General features: G+C 47.7%; 1 protein-coding gene across 4 annotated transcripts in view; it reads right to left on the bottom strand.

The window, feature by feature from the left end:
- The window catches only part of PACS2 (phosphofurin acidic cluster sorting protein 2), a 141,341-nt gene that overhangs the window by 5,046 nt on the left and 114,292 nt on the right, over window positions 1-22,003 (bottom strand). For all 4 annotated transcript variants that reach the window (XM_067536357.1, XM_067536358.1, XM_067536359.1 and 1 more), the window contains 3 exons: window positions 18,935-18,977; window positions 8,153-8,288; window positions 1,379-1,605 (listed from right to left, as the gene is read on the bottom strand). In XM_067536357.1, coding sequence (XP_067392458.1) covers window positions 1,379-1,605; window positions 8,153-8,288; window positions 18,935-18,977 — 406 coding nt within the window. The remainder of the gene's footprint in view (window positions 1-1,378; window positions 1,606-8,152; window positions 8,289-18,934; window positions 18,978-22,003) is intronic.

Below are 22,003 nucleotides of genomic sequence, written 5' to 3'. Positions count from 1 at the left end.
GAGGTAAGTAGAGGCCTTCTGAACAGCTGGAACAAGCATGGGCTGGCTAGTAGCATGGCACCGGGAGATGGGGCAGTTGCAAAGGGCAAAAGGAAGAGAAGCTCAGAAGACCTGAGAACTGTAGCAAGTTCTCTGCACTGCTGCTCCTACTCCAGAGGCAGCACATTTTGGTGGTGGGTTTCCAGCAGGCAGGTCCTTAAGAGAGAAGATTAGACTCAAGCTGTAAGTGGGAGGACACCCTCGATGGGGGGCTGGGACATACTCTCACTTGAGTACTGGCAGCACACTGCTGTACCCCCTTATCCAGCCCGACCCTCCTCTTCTCCCTCATTCCCATTCTCACCCTTCCTCCACTAACCATCGCCTTCCCCGTGACTATCACCTCACCATCCTCCTTCCTCCCAACAAACGAACAGCAGGAATCCAAAGGCTTGTCCACATGAGGAAACAGCCTAGAATAACACACTACCCCCTTCGGTGGACACTCACATAGCACACTAAGAGTGCCTTTGTGTGCTTTAAATTAATCCACTTCCGATTAATCCATCACTTTACAGTCACACCCTCTCTTATTTCACAATAGATTCCCCATATAAACAAGCTGGAAGGGTAAAATCTGTTCCTCCTTGCTGCAAAATCTTCTAACAAAGGTACAGGATGATACTGAGTCCAGTACAGGGGCTGGGTAGATGTATGACCATTAACACATCTGTACCTACAATAATGAACAGAGCAATTCAATCTCATGCTTCATCAAGCCTTCAACTGATACTCAGCAAGAGTCACAACTGCATAGCTGGCTAGGTGCATTTGGGGTCTCTTCATCTCCAACATCAAGTACTAGCCATCTTCCGACCACAGAGAGATCCATTAGGGCATAATTTGTACACCCAGACCTGGCAAAAGTTTTTTTGCAAGTCTAAAGTTAATGGAGCTACAGTGCGTGGAATTCTGTAGGAAATGGCACTGTGACAGAAAGGGCTAGCCATGAGTCCACCACAAGATTGTTTGGCTCATGATTTGTTGTGTGTACAATTATTCAGTGGCCCTGGCTGACCTCATATTATAGCCACCAGCTTTTATTTCACAGGGGCACTCCATCAGGAGACCTAGCCAACATGGTGTGATTTGCTGGCACCAAACAGCTTCCTCTTCACAGCAACACAGGGAGTCACTCCCCATAGGAAAAAAATAAGGGGCTGCAAGCCACCATGCCTAAGGAGGACCTTTCAGGGCTGAGGAGCAAGCCGTACTGTTAAGATATCGTACAGTGAATCTGGGCAGACCTGGAAAGCCAGGACAGGTGCAACAGTCCATCTTGCACACATCAGCAACACCCGACAGCAGCAGTAAGCTGACATCCTCTCTGCCATCTTACCCTTTTTGTTCTTTTCCTTTGTCACGACTGTCATTGACATGGTTGGAGTGCTGGTGGTCTCCCCACTGGTGGGTAGCCTGCTGACCTGGAGAGACCGGAAAGTGCATTTCAGAGTGTTTTTGGCAGCGGAAGAGTCCTTCTTCTCTGGGTCTCTCTTTTTCTCCATGGGCTGAACTGCAATCCAATAATCCACCTGCAGTCCCATCAGCTCAGCACCAAGGCTCTGGCTAAGAGATGGAAAGAAAGAATCATTTCCACATTGCTGACGGACAGGATTTTCATCAAAAAAACAAATCAAGGGCCTAACATTTTCACAAGTGACTAGTGATTTTGGCTGCCCAACCTGAGACTCCTCAGGGCGGTCAGGTTTTCAGAAGGAGAGCGCTCAGCGTCTTTGGCAAGTCGGACCCCTTGGACGTCTCTCAGAATGGGCACCACCCAGAAACAACTAGTCACTTATGGAAATGTAGACCAAGGTGGTTAGGATCTTCCCATGAAGGACAATTGTCAAGGAGGCTCAGTTACGTGGCTAATAAGCCAGGGATCTCTGTCTCTAATAATCACATTTTATTGGTTAACTTCTAATTCCTTTTCCTTTGTTTTAATTGCAGTCCTGAGAATAACCATCAGATTTAACAATCAGAAGAACAATTGTTCCTCAGTGCAGCCAGTTACTTTTTCAGGTGACTACACGGTCAGTCAGTCTGGCTAGAATCACATCTGCAGTGCAGTTTACAAAGCCCAACCCGTGGACCAGGAATTGCCTATCTTGGTAACCAACTGCCCAACACAATCCTGAGCTTGACTATCGCTTTCCCTTGTGGGCTACCAAAGCCAGACTTTGGCTACCCTCAGGGCATGGTGCAAAACTCACTCCAGTTTGGCATTTTAGATACTGGGGGGGAATTAGTTACAAAAGATAAGTCTGTTATTAAGTGGTTGAGAAATTGGCAGTGGGTGGAACCAGGGACCGCTGCGGCGGCTATCTTATGTGATCACAGACACGGCGACGCTGGATGCACTGACCATGTGCAGATAACCTTGTTCTGCGGCATGGCTCTCCAGAGTGGAGAGATGTGGGGGCCCTTCCTGCTGGTATCTGGCAGGCAGGGAAGAATGTATCAGGGACAAAAGATCTGGCACCAACTCTGCCCCCATCCAGACACTTTGCGCTTCCCAGCCAATGGCTGCCAAAACCTCTCAGCTAAATCTGCTTAGCCTACGCAACACTGGACACTTCACTCATTTCCTCCGCTCCAGGGGCCAGCTGGGTGGAGGTTCATGCCAGAGAGCAAAGTCACATAAACCCAATTAGCAGCAAAAGAAAGTTGGTGATTTGGCTCCTAGGGCTGAAAATGGCTGAGGGAGGGAGCAGGAAACTCAGAGGCTGGCGTGACAGGAGTGGGGTTGGGTGGAGACAGGAAGGAAGGGAGGTACGAGTACCCCACACTGAGGCGACACCTTGGAAAATGGCCTTACAGCTTGGGCACTCTGTACAAACTCCCCAGACTCCAACGCAGACAGATCCAGCTGACAGTGCTGGGGGAAAATGTGGGCCCCGAGGGCTGCTCTGCCGGCCAAGCCTACAGAGCCTCTCCCCATTCAGCTCAGGGACCTCGTGGAATAGGCTTTAAGTCAGGCTGGGTAGGCTGGCCGAGGCCACCCAGAAGCAGGAATAGATTAGGTTTGAAAAGATGGTCAGAGGGCCGTGGAGGACTAAGACTCTCCATCTCCATAGATGGGCAGTCCTCACGGAGCTGTCTGAGGAAGAGAGAGGCTAGCCAGACTGCCTGCAGACACAAGACATGGTGCCAAGTCTCCTCCCATGATACCCACTTGTCCCTGGGCAGACCCCCACCTCCAACCCAGGAGGCTGACATCAGCTGTGAGATGAAGCTGAGTCACATCCTGTCAGAGAACAGTACTTCCCACCCCCACCTTGGTGGGGGCAGGGAGGAGGCTCAGGATGAGAACCTTTCTGGTTCCCTCAGGAGACAACATTGCAAACCTCTGATGGGCCCAAGAGATCCTGGGCTCAGGGATCCAACCAAGATACCAAGCCCCTTATCAGCTCCACGTAGCAGTAGAGCAAGACATGACCTGTTTCAAACTCCTTGGTGGTGGCTTCCAGTTCAGGACCCTCTACGGAGACCCAGGCTAGCCCTGCAGCAGTGCCTGACAGCCCTTCTTCTCCTGGGTGCAGCTGGACAATTGCAAGCTTAGGGCTTATCCAAAGAAAACGACAGGATGGCAAGCCAGGGGTGAGTCTATCGCACATCAGCCTGCCATGCAGTAACCTCCCATGTGGACACGGTGACAATGCACTGAGAGTCCCGGGGTGTAGGTAGGCTCACTGCCTGGCTTGCCACGCAGTAACTCATGGGGCAGACAAGTCCTACTAGCTACCCCTCTCCAAGAAGGATCCTGAAACCAGATGTCTCAATCTAATTTGGCATGAGACTGATGGGGACCATAGCGCCTGGCCAGGATCTGGCTCCCTTGAGCCAGCCTCAAGCGTCGTCTGGGAAGAGATGCAGTTATATCTGGAGTAGCACATTTCAGGTGCAGCATGAATGAAGGGACAGGGATGGCCTTGTCTAAGAGGCTCCACTTTCCCATGAATAACCTGTATTAACTTCCTTCCTTGGAGGGGAACCACTGGCATCTGGGTCATGCCGGCGGTGAGAGAACCACTCTGTAGCAGACACCTGGCCTGCATAAAGGGAGGGGAACAAGGGGCAGGGGAACTGCATTTGGCGGCGATATTGAGCCAAGCGCCTGAGGAAGAAGGTGCCTCTTGGGAAGCTTCCTGGGAGGAGGGAAGAGAGAAGCATCAGGAAACACAGACAAAAGCCCCAGCACTACGACCCTCTGCATCTCTCTAAGAGGGGAATGCAGTGGGGAGGCAGGGGTCCTAAAGAGACCACTCTGCCATCTCTCCAGGGCACCAAGCCTAGAGCCAGTTCTCGTCAGCTTGCATTAGTGCTCTGTCTTAAGCCTGGTCTACACTGCCGGTGAAATTTGGGGGCAGTCGATGGGAGTTACGTAAGCTATGCAGAGTAGCTTGTGTAACTCCCATCAACTTCGTAACTTCTCTTCTGTGCCCCATCTCCACTGCACTGCGCCGACAGGAAATGCGTTCCCATCGACGCAACGCTGCGCTTTTGGGGGAGGTGGTTTTATTAGATCAACTTCCGGATTGATTGAACAGGTCTTCACTGCCGCTCAATCAAACTGGATAAATCAATCTGATGGGGGCGAATTGGCTGCCGTCAGTGTAGACATAGCCTCAGAGTTCACATGTGGAGTGGAGGAGGATCTCTTCCACTTCCTTCCCCACAGAGGAGGCAAGAGCCTACCTCATCTGTGCTGGTGCCCACGGCTCCTGAGGCTGAGACAAGAGATGGCGCCTCAGCACAAGACACGCACAGTCTTCTCCACTGAGAGAGGGCCAGTGTTCTCCAGATAGAGCTCATTAAGGAAGCCAAGTGGGGATTTAGGAGTGAATAACTTTCAGAAATGCTGAGCCCTGAAAAATTCTACCGCAGTCAACCAGAGCCAAGGGGATCTGTTCCTGAGAATTATGTGCCTGAATACAGCTCACGATGTCTAACAAGGCTACCCACGTGTAAAAGAATTGGTGTCAACTCCTCTGGTCCTGAATGGTCGTTCGCTGCCTGCCTGCCACCAGAGGAAACATCCACTGTCTCCACGGGCGAGCGAAGAAACAGAAAGCAACACAAAAGCGGACAAAGACACTTCCATAGTTAACAAGCACCCAGCAAAATGAAATGGGAGACACAAGCTTATGAAGCAAGGAGACCTGTACTCCAGCCAACTGCAATCTCACTACCTGGGGAGGCACGGGCAGGCTACTGTACTGAAATGGTCAACCTCTTGGCAAGACCTCTTGCATCTGAAGTCTCATTCAAGCCACATGCCTACACCCCGTCCCTCTACTTTCCCACAACTCACACTCAACCCCAAACCTGAGAAAGCCCTCAACAGCTGCCTCTCTTCCACTCTGCTTTTCTGCCTGTCCATCTCCTGGCTGCCTCCTCCCTCTCTTGCCATATACAGCTCAGAGCTTACAAGTCAAACAGCCAGGAGGAGGATTTGGATTTGTCCTACTGTCCTTGCTTCCCCTCCCAAGACTTGTCCATAATCATTTTCCGTTCTACAGCACCTTCCATCCGAAGAGCGTAAAACCAAACAATTAGGCTGCACAACCCATCTGTGGTGGGTTAAACACTAGAAAATTCCAAAACCAAAGAACAGTGGTGTTTCAAAATCCTGTGAAGGTAGCTAAGTCCTATCAACTTTCAATTTTGGCACTTTTGGCACTTTTCGAAGACCCCACCCTTGATGCTTATAGTTGGCAACTTTCAATGCACTTAACACCATTGTTTGTAAGCAGCAAAACACACAAAAAGTAAACCTTTAGGGCTAAATGCTGCCCATAGTCACAGACTCCCCATAATCAGTACCGTAAGCACATCTACCCATAGCATTTTCAGTAGCTGTCAAATTATTTTTGTGGTTCTCTGCACCCTCTTCAATTTGCCAATCTTTTAAAAAATGTGAACATGAAGTATTCCAGTACTGGTCTCACCAATGCTGTATACGGAGATAAGATCACCTCACTGCTCCTAAATTAGCTCATCCTAAATTGCTTGTCCACTGTGACACCTTAGATCTTTTTCAGGGTCACTGCTTTCCACGATGCAGTCCCCCATATAGTTATGGCCTGCCTTCCTTGTTCCTGGATGTATAAGACGGCGTTTAGCTATATTAAAAACACAATATTTAGTTTGAAGGGGTCCAGTTTACCAATTGCTCGGTATGACTGCCCTGTCCTCATTGTTACTTGATATTCCGCCAGTCTTTGAGCCATCTATAAATTTTTATCAGCCGTGATTTTATATTTACTTCCAGATCATTGATGAAAATATTGAATAATGTTGGGCCTGGTACCAATTGCTGGGAAACCAAACTCACAACAGCCCCAGTTGATGAAGATTCCCATTCACCACTACTTTGAGATCTCGCAGCCGATTCTCAATCCCTTCAATGTGTGCTCTGCTGCTATTGTCAGATGTCATGCTTAAGCACATTACATCTTTGCAGTTATTTGTATCAACCAACCCTGTAAACTCAAAGAATGAAATCAGGTGTGTTTGACATGACTTGTTTTCCATAAAATCACATTAATGACATTCTTGTCCTCAAACCTTTATCAACTGAATCGCATATCAACTTTTCCGTTATTCTGTCTGGGACTGATGTCAGGCTAACCAGCCTACAGTTACCTGGGTCATCCCACTCACCCATTTTGAATACTGACAACATTCACACTCTTCCAGTCCTGGGAAATGCCCCCAGAACTTCCTGCAGCCTGGCAAGGTACGTGGGGGAGGAGAAGAGGGTCTGATCTTACCCCCTTGAGAGCAGCCATGCAGGGGAAGAGCAAGTCCTGACCCTCCCCAGCCCAGCCAACAGTCGGGCTTGAGGCACCTGCCCCTGAGGCTCCTGCTGCAGGTGGGGTTCCTGCCCCGGAGCTTCTGAAGGGGCTGAAGGTGCTCCAGCTTTGGCCTTGCGCCTCCTGACGGGGCTTGGGGCACCCATTTTTCCGGGTGACCCCCAAATTGGCTGGGGCATAGGCATTAATCCGCCTCTGGCCAGGACTAACAGCTAGGCAACCCCAGCTGGGGCGCTCCCAGCAGCATGGGGGAGATTGGACCCTCCTCCACCTCTGGGGCCTCTTCTGACTGCAGGAAGCTCTGCATAGAAGTGAGGGTGGCAATTCACAACCCCCCTACAACGGCTTTGCAACCCCTCTCCCCACAGCCCTCTTTCGGATCAGGACCCCAGGGTTACAGTACCCTGACATTTCAGACGTAAACATCCAAAAATGTGAAATTAACCAATTTTCAAATCCTATGGCCATGAATTTGACCAGAATGGACCATGAATTCGGTAGGGCCCCTCTGTGTGAGCACACTCCTGGCTCCCTCCTTCTAGGTCATTGTTAATGCTCTCTATTGCTGCAGCACCTCACAGTCCCGATCAGAAAGATGCTTTAATGTGCAGGGTGCTCTACGAACATAGGGTGTGTTCCACAAAGGACGTTAATAGGACCAGCTCCTACCACGAGTCCCAGTGGTGTCACGTCTTGTTATCCTTTGTGATGAACCAAAGGTTACCAACACGTGGATTATTCCTGAATTAAGACTGATGGCATCAAAGGCTTTACTAAAACCCGAAGACATGGGGCTAAGAGGCCCTGAGAAATACCTGCTTTTCACACAGGCTCCAAGCCAGGAAGGAAGTATTCGGTTTCCATGCCAGCTGGTGACCTCCAAAGCAATGACGCTAATGGAGCTCTAGGGAAGGCTGCACATGAGTATCCTCAGACAGTGCTGCAGCTGAATGTAGGCATACTGCAGGGTAGGTCAGCCTTTGCCCCACACATCCTGACCCCTGCCAGCCAAATGCAGCTAATAAAACCCAGCTTGAGCCTCACAGAGCCTGCACCAATGACCCTCCCATCAGGGCCTGAGCCCTCCCACTATCCTGGAGTTAGTTCCTCCGAAGAGAAGCAGGGTTAACCTCCACGGGGCCCAAGCTACAAGAATTTAAAGGAATGACTTAGGACTTGGGGGACGAGGGTAGCAGGTGGGGGAAGAAGGGCTGCAGGGTTCCTTCTAAAGAGATTTCATTTCTACTGTATTTTGGGTAATACAGTGAGAGGAAAAAAGGCGGAAAGCGCTTTACCTGGAGGAAGAGAAGCTGCCCGTGACAGACGGCGAGGAAGGTGGGGTGGGGGAAGCTTCCTTCACAGCAGGAGACACAGAAGGCGGGGTAGAGGAAAGGACACTGGAGCTAGAGGGAGTTGCGTCATCGGAATCACCTTAAAGAGAATGATTCAAACCATTTGTGTGTGTTCGTCAGCTGGGGTCTCCGACCGGCAAACACTGCGCGGTGCAGCGGATCACTCACAGAACACAGTGAAGCTCTAGCACATGCCTCAGCCATGGTCTCTCCCTGCCTCTACTCCCCAGCACCCTGGGTTATGCATCTAACTTGTTTCCCAGTCTGTAAAAAGGAGTTACTGTTCCACTGACCGATCTCACTGGTGCTTTGGGAAGCATAATCATTCAGGGCCAGACTGTTCACCCCAGATCATTACAAGACACAAATCTGCAGCCCAGCCTCCCTTCTCCACAGCCCTCCCAGGGCTCTCTCAAGGGGCTAGGATGTTTGTGTAGTAAAAGGGTCAGGCCCAGGAGAGGAGGGGAAGGTTGGAAGAACATGCATTGTTCCCTCAATGCCAACAGAGAATCCTCCCAAAGGTAACATACTTGTTAGCTTTTCCATGGAGCCCCGCTCTGCTGGGAACTCCTCTTAAAAGGGACAGGAGTCAGTGGGAACAGGATGGTCACATGGATGGTCCTGTACCACTCGTACAAGATGGTGCCCACACAGTTTGGGAGCCAACACCTTGCTTTAATCTATGGCGTGTGCATGAGGGGGAGGCAAATCCTTCACTCCTAATGGAAGAACTAAGATGAAACGCCCCAAGGGGGTCCCTGTGGAGTCCCCACCTCTACCTTAATATTTTAAAAAGCTTTGAGATGCTTTGCTGGAAGGCTCCATGTACAGCAAGCCCAAAAGTGGTGCTATAACACGCAGACTGCTCCCAACGCTCCCTAAGGAATTAGTACCACAGCAGAGGGAAAGAGAAAAAGCGGCATAGAGAGGAGATGCTTCCATAGGAAAGCTGTTCCAGATGGGAGGAGATGGCTCCCATACCCAGAGTATGATGGCCTTGAAATGATGTGCAGTGGAAACAAACATCAGATACCGTGCAAGTATAAGAGGTCGTCTTGTCTAGTCTGTGAAGGCAGATTTAGGATATTTCAGTTCTATTCCCATCTCTGCCTCTCACTGCTGTGGGATCTCAGCCAAGTCACCTAACTGCTGGGTCTTTGCACCCCATCTTTCAGGTTGGTCTAATACTTACCTACCTCCCAGGGTGCTGGCAGCCTTATTTAACTATGTGAAATGGTGGCAGCTCTGTGGCAAGAGGCACTGTGTATAAAAGCAAATCACGATTAGGGATAAAGGCAATGCACAGTTTAGTTGGTGGAGCTTGTGAGGCCTCACAGTCAATTTAATGTTTGCGGTGTTGTAGCCATGTTGGTCCCAGGAGATTAGAGAGACAAGGGGGGTGAGGTAAGATCTTCTGTTGGTGAGAGACAGGCTTGTGAGCTACAGAGCTCTTCTCCTGGTCTGGGGAACGTATTCCCAGCATCACAGTGGAACAGATTGTTTGGCATAGGCTAGGTAGTTAGCACATATAGTGAGGGACCATTCATGGTGAAGTAGCCTGTTAACACCAGCAGCCAAAGGATAAAGAAGGGGGATCGATCGGCGCCCAGCATCTCTTCAGTCCATGATTATAGCAGTGATGAATTGAAGCTTCCAGGCTTGTCTTTTGAAAGCGTCGTGCAGGTTTCCTTTGAGGATGAGGACCGATAGGTCAGGCAAACAGTGACTGCTCTGTGAGAAGTGCTCACCCATATGTCATAGGGTGTTTGGGTCTTATTTTTCTGAGTGAATTCATTCGAGAGCGCAGGGATTGTCTGGTTTCACCCACACAGGCATTGGGGCATTTAGTGCGCTGCAGGAGGCACAGTGCACGTAACCTACTAACCTCTCCCTGTTTTTGTCCTATGCCTACGGAGGTGTTAACAGACCACTCCACCTTGAATGGTCCCGTACCACACGCACTAACTACCTAGGCTAAACAATCTGTTCCACCTGGCCTTCAGTGGTGACATCCTTCCCTGCCCTGAAAAGTAGCTCTGTAGCTCAAAAATGCCTCTCTCTCACCAACAGAAGTTGATCCAATACAAGATATTGCCACACTCCATTTAATGGCATTTCTCTGGATTTAATGCGACAACATTCGAATGACACATCCGATCAATTCAAAAATTTTAGGGCATATTCTAGGCATCAGTGGGCAGAAGCCTTGTGATTTTGGTGAAAATCAAAGCCAGAAAGGGAGAAATGGCACCCAGTGCCACGGCATCTGGTTAGCAAAGCTATCAGCTTCAGCCACCTCTGAAAGTGGCTGTGGGCAGCAATTAGCATGTCTCAGCACAATATCCTTAACCTCAGCCCAGCCCATCCTCCCCATGGAGTATAAAGATATTGACACCCTGAATGAGAAAAGGAGAAAGGATAAGAAGGGGGAGGTGCACACACAGCATAGGCATGGGGGAAAGGGGATGCAGAACCCATGGTGGAAAGGAGAGTGGGGATCATGGTCTGGAGCATGCGGGTGCAGCCCTAGCATGTGTGCATGTGGGAAATGGGGCCACAGAGACCCCCTGGCATAAGGGAAGGAGTGGGAGGTGTGCAGGGAGTTGCAGAAACAGAGGGGGATGGGGGGGTGGGAACGGAGGGATACAGGAGCCCTGGGGTGTGCAATGAGCTTGGCCTGCAGAACCAACAAAGCTAAGGCTGCAATGCTTTCTTCCCACGCTAACATGCTCAGACTTTGCCAGATGTCCACATTTTGGGCTAAAGTTTTTCCGGCTTGGGCCTGGCCTACGCAGAAGCTACAGCAATTTAGCGTAAAGCACTTTATAAACAGAGTAGTTACGGTGGTGCAAAGCCATGGCGGGGCACTTATTGTTTTAAAACTGGTTCTCTGTTTAAATTTGCTCCTGTAAATTTGTCAGCATGAGTCAGGTTTAAGAATCAGTGCAAAATATCCATATACACAATGATGTTGGTTTAAAAATCATCCCTTTAAACAAACCCGTGCAGCATGTGGATTTTAAGTTTGAGTACAATTCTTCAAGCTGTTTGAGCCATGGGTGTGGGGTAACGGTTCTTCCCAGTGCGACAGATCCTAACCTGTCCTTTTTGAACAGGGTTATATTGCAACTGACTATGGCATGAAAGCATGGTTTTGGATACAAATGTAAAGGAAATGAAAAATCGCTTCACGTGCTCTGCGGTCGGTTCCTAAGGTTTCGCTCATTCGAGGGATGTGTCCAGACACAAGCCCACATTCAAGGACTGGCTGCAGACAGCAGAAATCATGGCGATCCCTACAGTAAACATGGGTTAAGATATTCAGCAGAGACTACTGCAATCTGTCTAGTCTCTGTCAAACCTAACACGTGAGGGTGAAGACTCCAGGATGCTTTGCAAAGGAAAAGGTAACTGTTTCACTGGCACATCCTCCAAAACCCAACCAAAAAGCCTTAATGTGAGAAGCAAGAAAAATCACAGAAATCACTGCAGAGCCTTACTGCAGTTTTGTTTGGTCATTGTGTGAAGAACATGAGATGGTCGAGTTCAGGATCCTGACAAAAAGAAGAAAGGAGAACAGCAGGATACAGACCATGGACTTCAGAAAAGCAGACTGACTCCCTCAGGGAGCTGATGGGCAGGATCCCCTGGGAGGCTAATATGAGGGGGAAAGGAATCCAAGAGAGCTGGCTGTATTTTAAAGAAACCTTATTGAGGGCACAGGAACAAACCATCCTGATGTGCAGAAAGAATAGCAAATATGGTAGGCATCCAGCTTGGCGTAACAAAGAAGTCTTTGGTGCACTTAAACACAAAAAAGAAGCTTACAAGAAGTGGAAGCTTGGTCAGATGGCTAGGGAGAATTATAAAAATACTGCTCGAATATGCAGGAATGAAATCAGGAAGGCCAAAGCACAATTGGAGTTGCAGCTAGCAAGGGACGTGAAGGGGAACAAGAAGGGTTTCTACAGGTATGTTGCCAACAAGAGGAAGATTCGGGAAAGTTTGGGCCCCTTACAGAAGGGGGGAGGCAACCTAGTGACAGAGGATGTGGAGAAAGCTGAGGTATTCAATGCCTTTTTTGCCTGTGTCTTCACAGACAAGATCAGCTCCCAGAGTGCTTCACTGGGTGGCACAGAATGGGAAGGAGCCGAACATCCCACAGTGCTGAAGAAATAGGTCCAAGACTATTTAGAAAGATTGGACATACACAAGTCTATGAGGCCAGATGCAATGCACCCGAGGGTGCTGAGGCAGTTGGCTGATGGGATTTCAGAGCCATTGGCTATTATCTTTGAAAGCTCGTGGCAATTGGGGGAGGTCCCTGATGACTGGAAAAAAGAAAATATAGTGCCCATCTTCAAGAAAGAGAGGAAAGAGGATCCAGGGAACTACAGACCAGTCAGCCTCACCTCAATCCCTGGAAAAATCATGGAGCAGGTCCTTAAGGAATCCATTTTCAGGCACTTAGAAGAGAGGAAGGTGATCAGGAACAGTCAACATGGATTCACCAAGGGAAAGTCATGCCTGACCAACCTGATTGCTTTCTATGATGAGGTGACTGGCTCTGTGGATGTGGGGAAAGCGGTGGACGTGATATACCTTGACTTTAGCAAACCTTTTGATACGGTCTCTCAGAGTATTCTTATCAGCAAGTTAAAGTAGTGTGGGTTGGATGAATGGACTATAAAATGGATAGAGAACTGGCTAGAGCATAGGGCTCAATAAGTAGTGATCAATGGCTCCATGTCTAGCTGGCAAGCCAGTCACAAGTGAAGTGCCCCAGGGGTCGGTCCTGGGGCCGGTTGTGTTCAACATCTTCATTAATGACCTGGAGGATGGGGTAGATTGCACCCTCAGCAAGTTTGCAGATGACACTAAGATGGGGGAGTGGTAGATACCCTGGAAGGTAGGGATAGGATACAGAAGGACCTAAATAAACTGGAGGATTGGGCCAAAAGAAATCTGATGAGGTTCAGCAAGGACAAGTGCAGAGTCCTGCACTTTGGACGGAAGAATCCCATACACAGCTAGACTGGGGACCGATGAGCTAGGCAGCAGTTCTGCAGAAAAGGACCTGGGGGTAACAGTGGATAAGAAGCTGGATATGAGTCAGCAGTGTGCCCTGGTTGCCAAGAAGGCTAATAGCATATTGGGCTGCATTAGTAGGAGCATTGCCAGCAGATCATGGGAAGGGATTATTCCCCTCTATTCGGTATTAGTGAGGCTGCATTTGGAGTATTGTCTCCAGTTTTGGGACCCACCCCCACTACAAAAAGGATGCGGAGAAGTTAGAGAGAGTCCAGCGGAGGGTAACAAAAATGATTAGGGGGCTGGAGCACAGGGCTTATGAGGAGAGCCTGAAGGAACTAGGCTTGTTTAGTCTGCAGAAGAGAAGAATGAGGGGGGATTTGATAGCAGCCTTTAACTACCTGAAAGAGGGTTCCAGGGAGGATGGAGCTAGGCTGTTCTTGGTGGTGGCAGATGACAGAACAAGGAGCAATGGTCTCAAGTTGCAGTGGGGGAGATCTAGGTTGGACATTAGGAAAAAGTTTTTCACTAGGAGGGTGGTGAAGCACTGGAATGGGTTACCTAGAGAAGTGGTGGAGTCTGCATCTTTAGAGGTGTTTAATCTGCGGCTTGACAAAGACCTGGGTGGGATTATTTAGCTGAGGTTAGTCCTGCTTTGAGGAGGGGGTTGGACTAGATGACCTCCTGAGGTCCCTTCCAATTCTATGATTTAGAGCTGAGCGTGTGTTTTCTGCTATGAAGAAATATGCAAGACAACAAACTGATGTGCTACTGGAACCATCACCACCAGAAAGCGGTCTCCAGCTGAACCCCTTCCCAACCAGGGTTGGAACTTCGCACCCTAAATTAAGGGCTGGTCTCCACAAACTTGCATCAAACCAGCTAACTCCATTCTACTGCATACCTGCTATTTCAGGGCAAGTCTGTGTGCAAGTCTACACTACAAAATTAAGTCGATTTAAGTTATGTTGACACACAGCCACCACAGTAATTGAATCGATTTTACACGTCCACACTACGCTCCTTGTTTCGGCAGTGCATGTCCTCACGAGGCGCACTTCCACCGATTTTACTTTCAGCACAGGGCCCTGTGGGATGGTTTCTGAAAGGCAGCAATGAGCAAGGTAAGTAACTCAGTGTCTACACTGACACTGTGTTGACCTAACAACATCGGCTTAAGTTCTGCACCTTTCGTGGATGGGCTGGTGGTGCTGAAGTCGGTGCAGCAGGCGAGTTACAACATTTTAGGGTCGACGCTTACAGAGTGAGGTTGACACAGGCTGCCTTATGCACACCTAACTCTGTAGTGTATCCCAGGGCTGTGCTCCCGCCCATTCGGTGTTAGGAACGTCCTGTTTTAATATACATTGTTCATTCAAAGTAAACTAGCTAGAGCGGTGTACGCTTGTGTGTAGCCCAGCCCAAATGGTTGTTGAAGGTGAACTCTAAAAGCAGCACCTGTGCTCTTTATTGCTGCTGCCTGGTGCAGATGGCCTCTGTTCTTTCATAGACAGGTTTGCTACCTTTGACATTCCATGCTTGCACGCCCCTACTTCCCACGTCATCTCCTCCACTAATCCATTTGCCTGGAGCTAGTTGTGAACTAACTGATGCAATTTGAAAAATGCTTTGCCTCCCAAGGGACTGCTCCATATGACCACCCCTCTCCTTTCCCCTCAGAGGCCTGTGACATGGTTGTGGCAGCCAAATCAGTGCAGCTTTTCTAGACATTACTATGTCAGTGCTAGAGTTGAGTATTGCATGGCCTTTCAGGGCTACAGCAGGGAGCTCGTTTGTCCCCCAGCAGGGCCTGGCATTTCCATCCAGCTCTACAGAGGGCTGAAAGTCAGGCTGATGCAGTAACACACCAGAACCATTATTTTTCATGTGCTCTGACAGATGAGTTTGAGTCTCTCCTGCCTTCTAAGCCCAGCGTAGTTGGACTCAGGGGCCAAGATTTTTTCCTCCTGGAAAAGTATGAGCCAGGGACTCATTGGCGCCAACTGGCAGAGGGCCCGGAGCTGCACAGGGTTTTACAGAGCTTCCTTAGGTTGGGTACCTGCATAACAGTTCACCAAAGGGTGGTAGGTGAGATCTCTACGGAGAGCCGGTAGCCCCCTGTTTAATCATTGTGAAATCAATCACTGTGAAATTTGTGCATGGATAATCATAAAGAAGCTACATATCTATATTCAAAATTAGGCTCTTAAGATCTTGGAGCAGAGACAGGTCACCAGGAGGTGCCAAAGATCAGAGATGTTCCTTTCAGGCAGAAGGTAACACACCTCTTCCCCCGCCTGGCCACTTGTACATTGTGCATGTATGCCTCATGCTGTAGGCCTATTTGCATACTGAGCCAGAGGCCACGTCAGTGACAGCAAACTCTACAGGAAGGACAAACAGCAAGAAGGTGTCTTGCCGATGAACATGAACATGGGGTTGGTCTGGCATATCCTGAAGTGCAAAGAGACAGACACACTGAATGCTTCACCGAGGAGGCAAACTAACAAACAAACTTGTCTCATGAAAGGGGATAACAGCCAGCCTGACTGTCAGGTGCTGCAAGGATCTAGGGTGAGCTAGACTCTGCAAGATACAGAAGTATCTTGTTAATGAAGTCTAGGCTGTAGAATTCATGTTATGATTCTGTATGTAACCCTTTGTGTCCAATACTACTTCTTGCATCTCCGGGCTTTGTTAAATGAACTCTAACCCTGCTTAAGTGCTGTGCGTGAAGCGGAGCAGTGATCTGAGCTGCCCTGGCCCTTCAAAGCAGCCAAGCTGTGACTGTTGCGAGTGTCCAGCAGAACAGGGGCTGGGTACCTCAGGGAGATGCTTGGCGGGCACAGGGCTTGGAGCGTGCCAATCATTGACCTGCAGTGACAGTGGAGCCTCCGAGGCCCAGAGGGCAGGGCTCGTGCTGCCCAGGGCCGGTGTAGTCAGGGAGCTGACCCCTGGCAGTCACAGACCTAGCTTCCTCACACTAAGGCCACGTGGTAGCAAGGAGCCGCAAAGCCCTGGGTACCCGGGGAAGCATCACAGAGAGGGCCGTTGGAAGGGCCCAGGGAGAAGCCTGAGACCTCCTCCCAGAGCGTCTCAATGGGGATGGTGTGCCCTCCACAGAGTAGATCTCAGGGGATCTGCCGGAGGACAAAGCAATCCAGCTTGGCCTCTGGGAAGCTTTGGGCCTCTGTGAAGGGCCACAGCTGCCCCTCAAACCCTGAGATGGGTACAGGGAACTGCAGAGAAGAAAGACAGGCTCGTGCGGCTCATGCTGTATTATTTTTGACTAATAGTCACATCTTTTCTGCCCTGACCTTCCTCACTCCCTTGGGCCTTGGGGAGAGGCCTCCAGTAGGGTGGGGATGGGAGGCGTTACATACGTGGCAGAGTCCTGTGGAGTAGGAAGGAGAGCCACATACGTAGGGTTTCCTCCATGCAGAGATCTAGGGCTAATCCAGACCATGGTAACAAGGCATGTAGCTTTACTGGTGGAGGGATATAAGAAATAGTCCCTGTAATTTAGCACACTAAAGCATTCCTAAGTAGCAGTGCGTGTTGGGGCGGTGATGTGCAGAGGCTGTTGTATTGGCTCTTGTATATAATGGGACCATCCCAACCATATACATAAAAAAACCTTATAGGCCACTCTATACCTAGGTAGCTGGCAGCACCGCCAGTTAAGGTTGCCCGAAACTTTTCCCTATTAGACCCTGTTTTCAGTTGCTTGTAACTTTGACAAACGAATTGCTTGTGCTGAAACTTTCCATGCCAGGAGTTGGGAGGGGGGGGGAGGGGGGGTTCAGCCAAAAGGGTTCAGTTGTTTCAGCGAACAAGACTAGGGACGAATGTATTTTCCCATATTAGGAAGTTCTGGCAAGTTTCCTTGAACAGCTCTAGCACCCCCATGCTTTGGAGAAGGGGCTTAAAATGGGTAGGGGGCAGCTTGTATGTCAGGGAGGTCTCGCTCGCTGTTCCCAGGAAAACCTGCTCAGATCTGGCCAAGTTAGAAGCCCTTGAAAATTGCAGTTTGCTCAGAGACTTCAGATTTTTAGCCACTACTAAAATTCCCCAAACATTCCGTCTGCACTGAGCATGCTCCAGCCCAGAGACGAGCAGGGCTATCCCAGGTCTGGGCTCCTGCAATAAGAGCCAATAACCCTGAATGCAGAGGGGGACCTGGAGTAGATTAGGACAAAGAGCCCAGGGAGAAGGAGCCGGAGCGGGAAGCTGGATGGGGGTTGGAGATTGGGAGATAACAGGAAGAGCCATGGGGAGACAGATTAACAACCAGTGGGCAAGAGAAAGGAGGGGGAGACATTCTGGGGGAGAACTGGTACTGGCTGGGCAAAGACTTGGACAAGAAGCTGGAGTGGTTGGGACTGAGCAGCAATCACAGACTATTTTTTTCCACAAAACCCCAGCCTCATTCAGTGCACAGAATGGACCGGACCTGGGGATGAATCAGGGCTGTGTCGTGAAGGAGGCTGTTGTCTGTAGGAGCCCTGCCTCCTTTGTTGCAGGATTTGGAAGGTGTGTAGTGAATGAGGCAGAGTACTGCAGGAAGAGAAAGGAGGGTCTCATGGTTAAGGCAGTCAAATGCTGCCCCGGAGAACTGGATTCTCTGCCACTGAGTTGCTGTATGATGCTGTGCAAGTCTTTTAAACCATATTTTTAATATTGTGTGTACCTCATTTTCTGGGGCCCAACTTGAGGCCCTGGGGTCTGATTTGCAGAAATGCTGACCACACTCAGCTGCAGTTTAAGTCATGGGAGCTGTGCTTGCAACATAAAAAGAGCTCTATAAAGCCAAGCGCCGGGAAAAATCAGGTCCTAAGCATTTCAAATTGGGCAACTAAAATTAGTGGATACCTCAAACCTTAATCTCTGTGCCTCAAGTCTCCACTTGTAAAATGGGGACAATACCCCATCACCTCACAGGTGTGTCATGGAGATTAGTTTATGTTTGTGAAGCACTCAGACACTATGGTGATGAGCATCACAGAAAAGCCAACGAAGAAATAAGTTATTCTGTCTTCAGTGCAGGGTTGGAATAGTGTGCAGTACATAGGGCCTGAGCCACATGGTGAACACCAAGGAGAAAAAAATGAAAGAGCTGTCCATCCTGTGCATTGAGCACAACAGGCTGCTCGAATTTGAGCTGCAGCTTCCCCAGTGTGTGAGTGACTCACAGATTTAATCAGGAATCAGAAACTTATTACTATGTACATCAAATGAACCCCACAGAGCAGATCTGCACTGAATGGAAGTTTGCATTGATGTCGTGCTTTTTCTTTTTCTTTTTTTTTTTTTTTTTTTTTTTAAGTGCTTGTCTATACAGAAATTGTTCCTGTTATACCAGCATAAATACACTACATGAACACACTTACCCTGGGATAAGAGTGGATTTTTCTGCTGAACTTAAACGACTTCCAAAGTGACAAACTAAACCAGAAAAAAGACCCTCTTATATCAGAATAGTGCATTCACATGGGGAGTTTAGTGCTTTCCATTCACACCCTACCTTACACTGGTATAAATTTTCCCCGTCAACGAGCCCTAACATGTCACGATTGCAAACGCTGACCTTTCGCTACTAAATCCATGCGTTCAGGCATTGCCATAATGTAGATATTACAGCTCCAAGCTGGAATGCTATAGACAGCAGTGAAAAGCAGACAAAGCTTCTATTACCTGACGTCGCTGAGGACTGTTCCACTATTCCAACCTTTACCACCTAGAAGGGAAAACACAGTGGAGTTTACACATAGTGGTAGGGTCTGGCACTTAAACTTGTCCCACAAATCCCCTTTCCATCCCTCTGATGGTGCAAAAGGGCCAGAAAGATGGCTCAAGGAGGCAGTGGAGTATTCTGATGGTAATGGAAATACAACCAGCTTCATTAACTCAACAACATTCCCCTGCCTCTCCGTTCAGGGGGCTTGGAACCTAGGGATTGTAACCAGCCAGCATAACTTCAATCAGTCCTGAGATTGCTCAGCTTATACCTGAGGCCATTCTGGCCCCTTGCTGCCCCTAGGGACAAGAGTGAGAGCAGAAAGGCAACAGAACCCTTTTTTGGCTACACAACTTCAACTATCATTGAAATGCAGCCACCTCCGGGGTGCAACACAGTATGTGTTTAACAGTTTACCCCAACTCTACAAGATAGCTGGGAAGAAACAATATCCAAATTATAATTTTCTAACACCAGAATTAATATAACCAACATTGGTTAATTCTACATGAGACCTCTCATTCTGATGGATAAAGATGAATTGGTCACTGAACTAAGAATCAATGGTTGCCTAAGTGCAAGTGATTATGAACTGATTCACAATTCCACAACCATGTAAGGTGGCTGCACTGATTAAAGAATCCTGGTTTAGAGGGGAAGTGAAAGTAGCAATACAAATTTAAAAAAAAAAAAAAAACAAATGGGGAAAAGGAAAAGTTAACAGCAACTAATATAAATCATTATACTTATTAAACATATTCAATGCAATAGTTGATAAAGGAAGCTAAAAGTATCAGTGAAAAAAAATGTATGACCAGAGGGTTAAGGACAACGCATGTTTTAAATTTATCAGGAACAAAATCAAATCTTAACAGTGTTACAGGTCCATAACTAGATGAGATGGTAAAACTATCTGATAGATACAAGGCAGAAGCATTGAATAAATATTTGTGCTCTGTAAACAGTGATGAAACATTTCCCAATCAAACATTAATTTAGGAGGATGTTAAACAGCACCTTCTAAAGTTAAAAGTGTTTAAAAATCAGCAGGTCTTATAACTTGCATCCAACATTTTAAAAGATTTAACTAAGAATTAAAATGAATACGCAATGTCAATTTTTAATAGAACTTGGAACTCGAAGGAAGTTCCAGAGAACGGAAAGAAAGGTAGTGTTGTGCCAATATCGAGAGAGGGTAAATGAGATGATCTGGGTAACTATAGGCCAATTAGCCTGACATCAGTGCTGGGCATCAGTAACAGAATGGTTACATAAGGCAATCAGTGAAGAATGAAAAGATGGTAGCAGAATTAAACGCTAGTTACGTTTTATGAAAAATGGCCTTTCAAAACAAACTTGGTATTGTTTCTTGATGAAACTAAGTTTGATTTGAGAGAGATAGTTGTGTGGACATAATGTTCTTGGACAATGTTAGTATCGCATGACATTGATTAAAAATAAGAAAAATCAATGCAGCACATTAAATTTATTAAAAATGGGAAAACTAATAGATCTCTTTGGAACTGTAAACGGGAATCATCATCCAATAGGGCTATTCCTAGGCAGTCCCACAGGAATGAGTTCTTGGCCCAACATTAGTCAGTTCTTCTATTAAGGATCTGGATGAAAACATAACTACTGGTAAAGTTTACAGATAGACATGAAGATTGGTGTAATAGAGAATAATTATGAGGACAGGGCCCTTCTTTAAAGGGATATGGGTCTCTTGGTAAGCTGTCTGCAAACAAATACAGCCAAATGCAAAGCCACACATCTAGAAACAAAGAACACGGCTCACACATAGACCAGAGGACTATTTTGGAGAGCAAGGAGAAGGACCTAGGAATCATGCTGGCTAACAAATCACAAGCTCCCAGTACAACACTGTGGTTAAGAAGTTTGAATAAGCGGGGGAATATTGGGTAAATATAGGTGATGTGTAATGATGATGTAGGTGATGTGTAACCCCTCCCCTCGGCATAGGTGGCGTCTACACTGAAGCATTGCTGTTGTGTCACTGTAGCATTTCAAGTATAGACGAGCCCTTAGAGAGGTGGATTTACTACAGGAATGGAAGCGCCCTTTCCATCACTACAGCTGTGCTGCTGTTGCATTTCTAGCGCAGACGTATCATAGAATCATAGAATATTAGAGTTGGAAGGGACCTCAGGAGGTCATCTAGTCCAACCCCCTGCTCAAAGCAGGACTAACCTCAGCTATATCATCCCAATGTATATCATCCCAATGTATATCATCCCAATGTATATCATCCCAATGTATCCTAAGCTAACAAAGCACTAAAACGACCCAATTATTGGAAGTGGAAACTTCATAAATTCATACTGGGGAAAAAAGCCACAAGTTTTTATAGGTAAGGGTGGTAATCCCTGGAGCAATTCAACATTGAATGGCATGGATTCTCCATCAATTCAGGGCTTTAAAATCAGTATCAGATTTCTTTCTAAAAAATATGTTCTCTGGTTCACCTGCAAGTTATTGAGCTTGATGCAGGAATTACAGGGGGAAATTATGTGGCCTGTGACCAGATGATCATAATGGTTCCTTGTGGGTTTACTCTATGAAATTGGAGGGAGAACATTAGGACAGTGGCATGTAGTTACCTAAATTGGTGAGACCAGGGGACCATAAATAATAAATGACCAGTAAGTGAGTTTTTTCAACTTGGCAGTTTTATGAATGTAAAAACAAAGTTTTCATCTTTTTTCAAGAGAGAATGTTCTTTATCCATATCCAGAATAGAGAAGTGATGCTAATTTAAAAGCAGTCAATGTTAGAACTACTGGACCAGTATTCTTCAAAGTTTATTTGGCAGATTACAATGAGAACTAAAATTAAGACAAGGAGAGACCCTTATAAAGATCTGAAAGTTGCGTTATGTGCAGTGTTCACACCATTTCAAGCCTAACATCTTAGCTCCTCTCCCTTTCATTAGGAGAGCTGAAACACTTCACATAAGGACACACACCCAGTAGTCAGCAATGACTCAGAAAAATTCATTGAACCCC

Source organism: Emydura macquarii, unplaced genomic scaffold, assembly GCF_026122565.2.
Source record: "Emydura macquarii macquarii isolate MOO-44397 ecotype Brisbane River unplaced genomic scaffold, CSIRO-AGI_Emac_v2 contig_3534, whole genome shotgun sequence".
Classification (NCBI taxonomy): domain Eukaryota; kingdom Metazoa; phylum Chordata; order Testudines; family Chelidae; genus Emydura; species Emydura macquarii.
The sequence above is the reverse complement of the archived record's forward strand: the minus strand, read 5'-3'. Positions and strand labels throughout refer to the sequence as shown.